A 13291-nucleotide genomic window follows, 5' to 3' on the forward strand; every position below is an offset into this window, starting at 1 on the left:
AGTTCCATGCCGGCGCTGTTTGACACGTGAACCCTCAACCGTCATCTCTGTAGCTTTAGAGAAGTCTACATGAGGTGTCACAGGAGTCGGTTGTATTTCTGCATGTTTAAATCTTGCTAGGCCAAAAATAAAAAGGACTTGTTGACTCCATAGAAGGATTAGTCTGTGGTCAACCACGTCCCTCCATCAGCTTTGTCTTCTCAAGTTAGCGCTCGGTTGACTTCATCCTCTCACATGTGCTCAGGTGAGGTCACACACAAGTGCTCAGTCGGGTGATTCACCTAAATGAATGAATTAACATGTATGTCAACTAGCGATGTTCATCCACGTGGCTTCGCCAGCTGTCGCTAAAAGATCCAGCTTGCTTATTACGGTTCCTAAATCCCTCAGTGACCGTTTCTGCTTGTTCTTTTTAGCTTTCAATGTGATTTGTTTGACCGTAAGAAACAAATCATTTACATCTGGTGACTTGTCCCTTTAAATGGATGTAAGGGACGACATTGACCAGCTTTCTTGGCTGGAGCGTGTGAGCCAATGTGTCATCAACGGAGGAAACCCGCAGAGTGGGAAGTTGCCACAGCGCTCTTATTATTCACGCTTTCCCAGTGCTTGTGAATCACCAAAGGGGAACGGCGAGTGAAACAGCCTCCCTCTGTTGGGCCGTGTACCAGAATGCAAATGTAAAATATATGGCCGCCACTCAGCATCACCTGTGTGAAACAGAGCACATTATTATGCCAACATTTGGCTTTTTTGGTCAATGTTTTGCATTTGATTTGTAAGTACTGAACAAATTAAAATCTTTGACTTGATGTGACAAGGGATCACTGAAGTTATTACCATTCATCCTAAATGCAACATGAGCGATTGCAAAAAGGGGCACACAGCCGATAGTTGTCGAGCCGTTTTCACTTCAGAGTAAAACCATTAGGATTCACCCCCTGGGGAACGTGAATATTTGGATGTTTTCAATGGCTATAAATGGAACAGTCGCAGAGATATTTTTGCAAAAAGCCGAACATGTTGGCGCTAGAGAGAAAGATGAGGCTTCAACAAAGTAACGGGGAACACAAATGTCTGTATACGAGATCTAACATCCATCTTTTAAAGTGACCAATTAAATGGCGGGAAAGCTTCCTCGGACAGAGCCGCTGCCGTCGGGGCTCGGTGAGGCCCGACGGCACCTGACTCGGTGGGTGGCAAACACCAACATGCTGTCGCTTCATCAGCATGGGTGAATTAATCTACCTCTTCCTGACGAGCGAAAGGGCGCTCCTCGGCTCCATGAAACACGAGAGGTCTTCTAAGAACGCTTGAACTCCTGCCTTTAGCTCCAAGTCAACACGCGCGCCCCCCCCCCTCAAAGCGGTTCACACGCCCCACAAAGACAACACATGCTGAGTGTTCTCTAAATGTGATAAACCACACAGCAGCAGCATTTTGTTTGCTCACAGTCGAGGGGATTAGGTGTGTTTACCAAATCATATCAGATATCACAACACTTTCATATCAGTTAGAGGCAACATCATTTTGGCTTGGTGACGGTTCTTTGTCCTTCACAGGACGTAGGAACCCCTTCAGCGGACCGTCTTGGTGTCTGATTCCTTACTGAAGTGGCTGAATGTGACCAGAGGAGCCTGCTGGGACGAAATCGTCCATTTGCCACTGTATTGTTTTTTCAAACTCCAGGCAGCAAGTTTGCCATTCCAGGATCCTCTGTTTGTTTACTCACACTCAACTTTCTCCTGCCGCCTCGGGTTTGCTCCTTAAGTGCAGGCCTCTCAGCGTGGGGATTTAAGAGAAGGACTATTTCCTCCATCTAACGTGAGCCTGTTTGCTGCTGCGGTACACACCTCGTTGAACAATTGAGCTACAGACTTCATGAAAAAATATATTTAAATTAAAGAACTTTTTACTTTTTTTACATTGAAAATTGGCCGGACAAACTAAAAGTAGTTCTCCAAACAGCTGCACAATTATATGTTGCTGCAGTTGTGTGAAGATTTTAATGTTGGCCTTGTGGTTTACCAGCACAAAATAAACATAAACATGTCAGGCTAGGACAACATTGTAAACTGTAAATTAAGTGAAAAGCAAACTACAGTCCCTAAATGCCCGTAAACGTTTCCATTGCATTAACATTGGAATGTGCTTATAGCTGCTCGGTACATTTACTGTACGTAAGTACAATGTTGTGGTTGATCTTCTTTATTTGTTGTTATGCTACTTTTCTGACAACAAATGTACGGAAGCATTTCATCAGTTTATGAAAAACTATTCAGCAATATAATACATAATGTTTTTCTTAAAATTTTCACCCAGGTACAAGACCATGTACTGATACACTGTGGGAAGCAATAGTTATTTTGTTTGTTTTATGATCCATACGTTTTAAAGTGAACAATGACCCCCCCAATATGTAACCCAGTGCTTATGTTTGTTCAATATCTCTCTGCTGTTTATGTCTGAATCACTTTGTCTTTTAAAGTATCACTCTAGTATTCATCTATATTGTGAAATTTGTGATTCACACCAATTTGGCATATTCCGCTTTAGTTATTAGTGTGTTTTTACTGTAAGACTGCTGCCTGCGGCTCCTCCCACCGCGCTATAAGAGCCCAGCTGAGCAGGTACTCCGTGTCCATCCCTGGAATAGACACCGTCCAAACGGACTTGAGGAAAGTCGGCTAGCTTCATTGAAATCCTGCCTTTTTGTTGCCGCAGGTGGTTACATGCGGCCTGTGCGCCACATCGACGCGCCGGGTCGGTCCCCGCGTCGGCGCTCGGTCTGATCGACTCTCTTTTAAAGATGACTTTCGCCATGCTGCGGCCCGTGGCGACGCGCTTGGTCTACTCCGACTTCACCGTCACGTCCGAGGAGGACGAAAACCGCAGCGAAAGCGACGGCAGCTCGGAGCAGAGCTACGGCGACTGCGGCGAAAAACGAAGGCGGATTTCGCGCAATCCGGATGGCGAGCCGCCGGTGGTGGTGAAACAGAGGAGCGCCGCTAACGCACGGGAGAGAGGCAGGACCCAGAGTGTCAACACGGCGTTCACGGCTCTGCGGACTCTCATACCCACCGAGCCGGTGGACAGAAAGCTCTCCAAGATCGAAACTCTTCGACTGGCGTCCAGCTACATCTCCCATCTGGCCAACGTGCTTCTTCTCGGAGACGGCGGCGCCGACGCACAGCCGTGCCTCGGCTCGGTCCACGCGCAAGGAGAGAGCGGGGCGCTGCAGCCGCGCACCATCTGCACCTTCTGCCTGAGCAACCAGAGGAAAGGGGTAAATGGCTTCTTTTTCCATGGCGGCTTAATTATACACAATTTGTTTATTTATTTGCAAAATGCATCGTGAACACAGGCGGTTTCCTTTTGGTATTTTTTTTTGTATCTTGTCGCATCTGATTCTGTTTCAAAGTGCTTTATGGTGTGCGTAAAACGCACGGCACATGTTTGGCGCTCGTTTTAAATTCCACACGCAGCCAGACACAGGTGTCATTCTCACACATTATTTATTAGTTTATTTTTTATAACTGTGAGAGCAAAACAGAATGCAATGTACAACTCGTTAATAGCTCAATCTGCAATGTGACAATAATAATAATGTGATCAATGAAGCTGCAAATTTATTTGTGCACAGATTTCTGTAATAAACAAATTAAATATTCTTCTCATTTTTTTTTGCAGATAAAGGATGGCAAAGACTGTTTAAAGATGCGAAGAATGGGTCCGCTGCGAATGGGACGCTGAGTGAAGGCCAGTGAACGATTAACAACCTGACAACCCTCAAAAACTTTCTCAGGGAAGAGTCAAAGCTGGTGTTACACAGCACATACTTAAACACACACACACACACACACACACACACACACACACACACACACACACACACACGCAAACACATGCTGGATCAAATGAAGGAAATCAAGAAGAGACTATTTATACTTGACCAAGAAATGTAATCATAAGCAGAAGCATCAGATGCAGTGCATTTGTTTGAAACTTATGAACTTTTTTATCCACCTGAAAGTTTTAAATAAAATATATTTTATGAAAAATAAAGGTAGTTATTTTCTTGATTTCCTAGTTTTTGCTGGGACATCAAATACAATTGTGCCATGAAAAGTTATGCTGTATGTCAGATTGTCGTAATGACTGGGACACTGATGCACAGACAGAAGACAGTGTTCCCTTCTGGGACCCACAAACCTTTCGCTCCGACAAGCTGGGTTCACAAGGTTTGAAGTGTAGATTGGATTGGATCCTATAAAAGACAAAATTGTAAACCGTTTTTGTTCCACATCTAAATGCTGAATTAACAACTTTATTGAATCTTCTGCTCCATTTGAAAATATCTTTTCTTCAGCATCAACTAAGTGGTTTTGTCCTTTTGGAAAGATGTCTCCCACTGACACACTTTTCCACTCTTTCCGGTAATCTTGCCAAGACATTGTTGTATAAAACCTGCAGAGCCTCAGCAAAGGTTCAAGGTTTCTGGTGTCAATGGCTGCAGTATTTTTTTCCAGATCTCACGATTGGTGCTTTTTAAAAGTCTGTTATCGATTAGTCACGGCAAATAGTAGCCCACACTCCACTGTGAGCCCCCAACACAGCTGTTGGTATGTCAGAAGGATAAATCACTGCTGTGGGCCCAACGGACAGGGAGCGATGGGGTGAGAGGTCAGAGGTCACGTTGGAGCAGAGAAGGTGAAGCCCCGCTGAGGCGTAATCATGGAAAAGGATGCAAATATAATGCTGCGGTCGATACGGAAGATAACGTTCTGCAGAAAGTTATCTTCCGTACAGATTAGAGGTTGAAGATTCACTTTTAAGTTTAATCTTAAACTCGGTTACGCAACCAGCATGACAGATAATTACTAAACTAGATTTTTCTAGATTTATCAGCTTTCAACTTCTACATTCTCTTGCAGCATGAGCAACATATCGCATAGACAATTTCCCTCTCTTTCACTGCAACATCTCATAACTGAGATATCCGCTGCGAAATATAAAAAGCCACCGAGTCTCTGCGGGCCTCTGTCTGTCCTCTGGGGTCTGAAAAAGACGCTGCAGTGATTGGTCCAACAGGCGGACACACACACACACACAGCTGAGCCCGAGGACCCGTCTGGCATCGCTTTGAATGAGTCCTCCAAACGACGGAGGGACGCTCCCGGTGACACTGGGGGCCGTGTGCAAAGGGAGTTTTTTTAAGGCGGTTGAGGGGTGCACGCTGGGGGTCCGAGCTCCCTTCCTACACCTCCACATCCCCCACCTGCCCCCTGTCAGGCTAATTGGTTTTTGCTGTGCTACGTCCTCCACGCTCGGGGGGCCCCGGGGCCTCCTCAAACGGCTCCCAGAGGCTCGCCCCGGCAGGAAGACGTCACGGAGGCACAGGAAGGGAAAACAACGCGCTGCCGACCTCTCGGCGCAACTCTCTGTGCGGCGGGCTTTGGGTCAGCGCCAGTCCTGACTTCATCCGGCGCTGGGACCCAGATGTACGGCTCTCCGGTGCTGCTTTCTTAGTGAGAGCCGCCCAACGTAGCGAGTGTTCAACCAATTCGGAAGTAGACTTTTTGACAGGTACCAAATTGATGAGACCATCAGAGGAGATGAGGGAGGAATAAGGTCAGTGTGGATGTGTTTAACATGTCTGACAGGCGAGGATCCACCTGGGGGCCACTGCAGAGGTTTACTGCCTGGCTTTGGTGAGTTGTTCCTCTTCCTCGGACGCTCACATCTCTTAATCCCAAAAGAGGTTCTTCAGCAGGAAGAATTTCAGCGCAGACCAAATGAAGCTAGACGGCGGTTCCTCCTCCAGCTGCCAGTTTTATGACCTGAGATGAGAAATCACTCATGGGATTTTAGAAATTACTGATGGATTGGATTTGTTTTGGGGTAAAAATATGGTTCATTTTTAATTAAAATGGAAACAACAAGAACCAAACACTTGTTTCCTCTCTTGAATGAACTTTTTCTACTCTACGAATTGTTGTTGTGTTTTAAAATATCAAACCTGAACTCTCTCTTGCAAACTAAATTATACATTAAGTAGAGAGACTAAAGAGAGAAGGGGAAGATTTGTGTTTCCTTTCATGCAGATCCGAAGGTCACAAACATTTCTGTCTTAAATAAATAGCACCAGTGGAGTACTGGGCTCACTTTACCCGCTAGCAATTGGTTATTAGTTATCAACCCCAAATAATGGTATAATAATGTACTACTATACCATTTGTCTTACAAAGGGGCCACTGTGACAAACTGCAAATACTCATAATGTATGTTTGTAACAGTGCATTGAAGATGTCGAATTGTACTTATTGTACGAGTAGATTATAACACTTTTTCACTTTCCATATGTATTTTGATGAATAACCCGACATTAAATTAAAGAATTACACAACCTATTGTTTCCTCAGGATTTCTACCTATATTTTGTGTGTAAAGTGTGTGATTTTACCTTTTGTGAGAGTTATTTGAGCATAAATGAGAAACAAAGAAGAGGAAGCGTTTAGGACACACTCCTGTTGAGCAATAGCTCCAGGAAAACATCTCCACACATTGACCACAAATCACTGCTCTGACTGTTGAACGTCTTTGCCTCGCCAAGAAGAAAAAGACAAAAACCAAGATGGACGATGCAGGAACGGGAGCGCAGTCCTCATGCCCAGATGGGTGCTTTCCGTCAGCATTTTGTGGTCTTGCCAGAGAGCTCTTGTTGGAGACAAACCTGCACATGGTAATATTTTAATATCTCCTGCTCTCGCAGTCTGTTTCAGCACATTTCAACCCCTCACCGGCCGGGGAGATGGCCCCTTGCCCCCCCCCCGCATGTCAAAGATATTAATGGTTCTGAGTCAATTTTGTGGCTGAGGTCTCTGATACCTCGCTTCCGACTTTACTGAACGCTACCAGTTTTCCAAAAGGTGGGGGGCTGTCTGCCCGACAGTCCGCTGGGCCTCTGTGGGGGAGAAAATACCGTCTGAGGAGACGGTCGTGTCTCCTCCAACATACAAGAACAATTGTTTTCATGTGCCAGAGAGTTTGGCAAGGGCCTTCAGACAGAGGGAGGATGATTGAGGGCTGTGCATTGAATAGGATGGGCGGGTGGGGGTGGAATGGGGGGGGTGTTCTGCTAAGAGGAAATCCCAGAGAAGAAATTAGGGAACAATACAGATCGTCGTCACACGGCTGTGTTCTGCTGCACGCTCGAACAATCGACCTCCAGCACCGAGCAGCCTGCCAAAGCCCAGTGAGAATCCAGTGAGGTGAGAATCCAGCAATACAGACTGATCCTTTTTTTCTCTTCCTTAAACAAACAATTGAACAGGCAGATTGATGAAGCTCTGCAGCCTGACAAAGGCAGGAAAGATTTCAGGCAGACACTGTAGTAACCAACGTATTATCCACATACAACAGGAGAAGCCTTCTGCTCATCCTCTCGGGCATGTCTGACTGCATGCGGTATATATAGAATATGTATGGCACTAGTTTGTGTTTTTCATAGTCTAGATTCAAATATGAGCACCACATTGCAATACTTGATACTGATTTTTCTTTTGGCCATTGTGCCTTAAAGGTTGAATGTATGATATCTGCTGCCTTCATTATTTAGCAGCAAACACATAAAAACAAAAAGGAAGGATTGGATTTGGCTTCAGGTTAAACTTTAGTGGTAAAATCTGGGTTGAATAAAAAAGAAAAGAGAATTATCTCAAAATATCCCCCATCCGCCTCCCCAGCAACTAAATCCCTGGTAGTGTTAAGGCCCATCAAAGAGCTATATATCAGTCAAAACCCGGTAAACATGCGCATTCTTAATGGGAAAGTCTCCGCAGGACCTGTGGGAGAGACGGCGGAACCATTGGGACGTTTCATTTCAGCAAACAGAGGATTTCCTCAATCAGGCTGCAGAGTGCGCAGTGAACAACCTCGCTGACAGAAACATGGAGACCTCAGCCAGCAGCTGGGCGTGCTAACAACCTCTGGGATTTATTGTGGCGTGCAACACCCTTTAAGTACAGCACAGAGAGCATGCGTACATACATGCATGCACACATGGCACATGCACTCGCTCCCATTCAAACCAACACTTGGGCCATAAGAGTATCGCAACTTATGAACTTCCTTTACACACACACACCTTTTCCTTTTAGCACGTTTGTAGGCCCGTAGCTGTAAAACTCCCTTGTGCTTGATTACAGTGTTTTAATGCAGCTGCAGTGATTTGGTGAGAGGGAGATATTTCAAAAATGCGATAAGCGCCGTGCTTTTGTATTTGCACATTTTCAATGCTTAGATTACTGTCATAAATCTAAAACTGCTCACAGCTGCAGTTACCGGTGTCCAAAAGCAAGCGGCTACATAATCCTCGCGTCCGCTGATGTACCGTGTTAACGTCGGTACGTGTCTACATCCCAGCGCTTGCTGTGCCAGCTGCCGCTGAATGAGGTATTGTTTTAATGCAGATGGTGGAGTCCAAAGACCTCACTCTTCCCTTTTGCTATTAATACCCGTATATCGACCTCCTTTGTCAACAAGAGCGACACATACAAATAATATGCCCGAAGGGAGACAATGGGGAGTTCCCTGAGATGAAAACAACAGGATGAGCAAGCCTCATGTAGTTGTGTGTGTGTGTGTGTGTGTGTGTGTGTGTGTGTGTGTGTGTGTGTGTGTGTGTGTGTGTGTGTGTGTGTGTGTGTGTGTGTGTGTGATGTACGTGAGCCTGCAGACATTGGAGACATATCTCACTGACCCACATACCTTATCCTGTGATTGGTCTTATCTTCATCATCACATGTCCAGGGGGGAGGACACACTCACTGCATGTAAGAGGAGGTTAAAGACTTTGGCTTGGAGCAGCCATGTCGATGTTCCACTGCAGCAGTAGGTCTTCAGTGCCGGGGGACTTTGTAGGCCACCCAAACTTTGGGGCTTTCTATTGATCGTGGTTCCATCTGGACCCGGATCCTTCCTCCTGCCACCTACTGCTACTACCGTTATTTTAAGTGATATTACAACTACTATTACAAATACCTTTAATGCTTTGTATTATAGATTATACATACTCTACGGTATCCAACGCTGCTGTTATTAGTAGTCACAATGTCCCATTTATGTCATATGCATTCAATGTGCTGACTCTTGTGTTGTTCTCCTCTGTTGCTCTCCGTTTGAAAGTGTCTGTTATGCCTTTTAGCACCTGTAACCACATCCGACAGTGACCTCAGAGAACACCTCTAAATAGCTGCATCTAGGTGAGATATTCTGTTCCTTTTGATGAGAACAACCAAGTACAGTATATCTTCCAGATGTTTGCCAATATATCTTCATTTAAGTGTCTTGTATGTCTCTGTGATGACCAGGTTTTCACGTTTCCTTGTAACTGTCAACACAAGTTGTACAAACAAGTTCTTTTTCAAATGCAAGTCGACCACTAAGCCACTGGAGGTCAGCAAAATCTAAATTTTCATTGATTTAGTGGGAGCACAGAAGAGACACAAACAAGGGGGTGGTGGTGGGATATTTCTTTCATTATAGTTGGTGGTCTGAATGAGAAGCTTGCAGGTTTCATCGTTCATCCACGTGGCAGCAGAAAAGATGGAATGGACAGGCAGGCAGCCAAGTGATGTTAACACGTCACACAAAGCATGAAGATAACACTTTACTTACGTTCTTAACACACCATGATATACTGGATGGTCTGTACCAGCAGGTTTATATATATATATACATACATTTTTAAATATGATTATTAATCTGGTAACGATGCATCTCTCAATAGCACCACTTGATGGCATATTTTCTCAGGCAATAAACACGTGGATCTGTGGTCTATTTACAGGAAATGAGGGGCTTAATTTGAAGTGGAAACTGAAACACTACTTGTTGCAGCTCACTCAAGTGACACATGATGTTAAGATGTTCCAGAAGGTGTTGCTCATTAAGGTGAGTTAAAACTGACTTTTGTTTAAATTTCAAGCTTGCAACATTTTTATTGATGTCATCGATCATTTCCTTCTTGGACAGAAGTCGTTCAGTTTGTTGAGGCTGTCGTACACTGATATGTTGTGTATATTATACTGAATATATTTGCGGGTTGATCACCTCAGCTGCTGTTGCTGCACTACGCGACTCAGCTAGAAATCAACACACGCTGCCATGAAGATGCTCAACTGATGTGTCTAGTTCCTGACATCGAGAGCCTGGACTTCTACTCCCTTACATGGCACAAGGTCAGTGAATCAATCCATCGATGTTATTCAATTCGAGCCGGGATCATTTAGATGGATGGCTTGTGTTTCTTTGACTCTCATCTAATCTGATGTGAACAAATTCTTTTTTGTTTGTTACCTTCAACAGCTCTCTGAAACGAAGCAAAGGCTCGGTATGATCAGGAGTGTAAAAAATATTACTACGTTGTTCAAAAACGTAATTCGCTCACCAGAGCCCAGATTTGGAGAGAATTTCAGTCTTTTGATGCCCAGTGTGACACCTGAAGACCAAGGCACCTACGAATGTGATATAACTGCGAAAGTCGGGGGTAGAAATCGGAATTTTGTAATCCACCTAAAGGTCGATGGTAAGCTTTGTCTTTAATTTCCACCATTCTTCATCTGAAATTTAACTCAATTGAAGCATCTGAACCGAGCTATACAAATATTTAGAGGGTATAAGGACAAGCTTTTTTTCGATATACTTTCTAAATTTCTATTGACAAGAGGTGCACGACAGATTCATAATTGACAGTAATAGTTGCAGGGCACAGTGTCTCATTGTTAAGTCAACAAACAATGAGTTGTTATCACAATTTCTTCGTATATGATCGAATAGCCACATTCACGATTGGAATGAATCTCTATTAAACCTTAGTCAAGTTTGCCAAAACGTTTCGATGTGATGGGAGAAGAGCGTTAAATATGTACACATTTTTAGAAATCAACCGTGTTGGAGGTGTTTCATTACAGCTTTGGAAGATGGACCAAAAGTTGAGAACTCTCAATGTGATTGAGTCATTGCATCTTTTCATCACAGACATATTTTACCATTCTTACAAGATGTAAAACAAGAGACAAACGTTATCTCTTAAAAATATCTTTCTATATTTCAGATCAAAATATGTCAGCATAGACATTTTTTAGGATTTTTAAGTAATGATAAAGTCTGCACTTAAATATCTACTTTATGGACTGATTTCTTTGTCTGAATACAGAGTGCGTGAGCCGACCTGAAACGACAGCGACGACTACCGAGTTGCCCCATTCCAAGCCAGACCAAGACATACCAGCCTGGTGCAGCGTTGTTGGCTACATGGCAGTCGCCCTCTTCAAAATCGCTTTATCTCTATTCGGCATTTGGGTAAATAAACTATTTTTTTTCTTCATGCATCGTTTGAGATTTTTCCAGGTTGCAAAACAATCGTTGGTTCATAAAACACTTGGCCTAAGTTCTTTATGGATAAAGAAAATGAAAAATGTTGCAAAATACAAGGCAGAATAAAAGGTTGGGGCTTAAAATAGATCCTTGAGGAACACCTAAAGAAAGAAGGCAATTAGATTCTAAATAGCGTTTATATCTCTAACCATCAGTGATTTGGAGGAGTCGGATCATCTTTTTTTGTGTCGGCACATATTGTAGGCGACTTCTCTGAGGCACCATTTCCTCTAACAGCCATCTGCCTCCAAGGGACTTTTCAGACATACTCAGTGGGTGGGCTTCTTTCCAGTTAAACAACTGTCTGATGTTTTGTCCCTTTTTGTGGTTGTTCAGGTTATTGAAGCTGTTTGTAAGAGGTCCTCAAGACGATGCCGGCATATGAGGTGAAGCCGAACTGTGAAATCATACGATTCAGACAAATCACCTGTCAGCAGCAAGTGAATTTATTTTTGGCAATTCTTTATTCAGTATTCTACTTTACTTGTCTTTCAGGGATATTCATGTATTTCTTTAGGTTTAAGTTAGGTTTGTACAAATGTGTAACTGCTGGCCCAAACCTCAAGTTTCCTTTTTCCTGAAAAATGCATGAAAGACACAACTCAACCAAAAAACCTTCTCATAACTAACAGGAACACGCATGAGAGGAGGCACAAGAACCTCCACATGCTCAGGTTTAAAATGAGCTGTAGCTGAAATTATGATAACGAATATTGTAACATTTAATTTACCTTAACCTCTACTTTACTCAGGGATTCTAACAAACGTCTGAAATGCCAATATTAACCGTAAGTTGCAACTGTCTGCTTGTTATTATTGTTTTGATTTATCTATTTATGAATGTAAAATAATACATTTAATTTGTCTGAATAAACTCTGCAAATGCTTCACCCAGCTTCATCCAGTTTCCACCACCTCATGATTGGCTTTTACTGCCCGTCAAGAATCCAATCCTCAAAGAGAATATCACTTTGGACTGGCACCACAAAGACCGATATGTGCAGTTTGAGCAAGTCTCAATCAGATGAAGGCTATATTGTACTCACCTCATCTCAGAAACATCTCTAGACTTTCAGTCTTTTTCGTTTATATGGTGAAGCCCTTTTGAGCAGTTCCTGTATCAGAAGTGAAGTGAAAATGCTGGACGTTAAGATGGTCTGTATTGACTTTCCCTGCGTGGGGGTGTAAAGAAATCCAGAAGCTTTTTTCCTGCAGACACCTGCAGTAAAATCCCCTAATCATCACAGTAGGGGAGAGAGCATCTACCGCTGAGGCCTCCTGCCGGTTTACAAAGTCAAATGAATATCAGACAGGCGTTAAATACATCACCGCTTGTTGAAAATATTGATTTGGGATCATAAAAGAGGCGTCACACTGAGTGCAGCTCAGCAGGCATAGCGTGCAGAACATGTGCACAGATCACCACCTACTGGCACCTCCCCAGACAGCACCACCACCTTCAGCGGAAAGAAATACCAACCGAATCGAGAGTCATTCAAAAATAATCTAACCGTTTTTTAAACGGCAGTGTGATGTGCTTCATGAAGTGAGACAGATGAATAATTCTAAACATTAGTGTTTAATATAATCGGTATGAAATGATACACTTTGTAACATGACAATGAAATTATACATTGACCACTTAAATAAACAACAGAAAACACGTATAAATGATAAAAAGAACAGTCATCAAGTTAATGATTTTATTTCAAATGCAATCACGAATAGAATTCATTTTTATTTAATTTAATGTAATTTTACGTTTAATTCCCCAATCAAATGATAATCTAACTTTGCAATTGATTTGTCTTGTAAAGCTCTGACAGTGTACACGCTAGTCAATGAGACTGCT

The 13291-nt window shown here is 43.3% G+C and overlaps 2 protein-coding genes across 3 annotated transcripts; both read left to right on the forward strand.

Moving 5' to 3' along the window:
- Positions 1–947: 947 nt before the first annotated feature.
- On the forward strand, positions 948–4065 carry tcf15 (transcription factor 15). Its single transcript, XM_040193556.2, has 2 exons — positions 948–3286; positions 3691–4065. Exons 1-2 carry the CDS (start codon positions 2810–2812, stop codon positions 3751–3753), a joined length of 540 nt encoding a protein of 179 aa, XP_040049490.1. The 5' UTR covers positions 948–2809; the 3' UTR covers positions 3754–4065.
- Positions 4066–7153: 3088 nt separating this feature from the next.
- Positions 7154–12339, forward strand: LOC120829450 (uncharacterized). Of its 2 annotated transcripts, XM_040193555.2 has the most exons (6): positions 7154–9263; positions 9851–9954; positions 10119–10241; positions 10369–10588; positions 11219–11364; positions 11776–12339. In XM_040193555.2, exons 2-6 carry the CDS (start codon positions 9928–9930, stop codon positions 11827–11829), a joined length of 570 nt encoding a protein of 189 aa, XP_040049489.2. In that variant the 5' UTR covers positions 7154–9263; positions 9851–9927; the 3' UTR covers positions 11830–12339. The 2 variants fall into 2 exon arrangements, with proteins under 2 accessions (XP_040049489.2, XP_040049488.2); XM_040193554.2 differs by lacking the exon at positions 7154–9263 and having other exon boundaries at positions 9833–9954.
- The last annotated feature ends 952 nt before the right edge of the window (positions 12340–13291 follow it).

The sequence above is a fragment of the Gasterosteus aculeatus genome, chromosome 2 (genome assembly GCF_964276395.1).
Source record: "Gasterosteus aculeatus chromosome 2, fGasAcu3.hap1.1, whole genome shotgun sequence".
Lineage (NCBI taxonomy): Eukaryota > Metazoa > Chordata > Actinopteri > Perciformes > Gasterosteidae > Gasterosteus > Gasterosteus aculeatus.

Bases quoted from the DNA above. Each gene is read 5' to 3' on its own strand.
- tcf15 (XM_040193556.2), top strand. From the start codon at position 2,810: ATGACTTTCGCCATGCTGCGGCCCGTGGCGACGCGCTTGGTCTACTCC. The intron at 3,287-3,690 runs GTAAATGGCTTC...TTTTTTTTGCAG, and splicing joins TGAGCAACCAGAGGAAAGGG to ATAAAGGATGGCAAAGACTG.
- LOC120829450 (XM_040193555.2), top strand. From the start codon at position 9,928: ATGTTCCAGAAGGTGTTGCTCATTAAG. The intron at 9,955-10,118 runs GTGAGTTAAAAC...TGATCACCTCAG, and splicing joins AGAAGGTGTTGCTCATTAAG to CTGCTGTTGCTGCACTACGC. The intron at 10,589-11,218 runs GTAAGCTTTGTC...GTCTGAATACAG, and splicing joins AATCCACCTAAAGGTCGATG to AGTGCGTGAGCCGACCTGAA.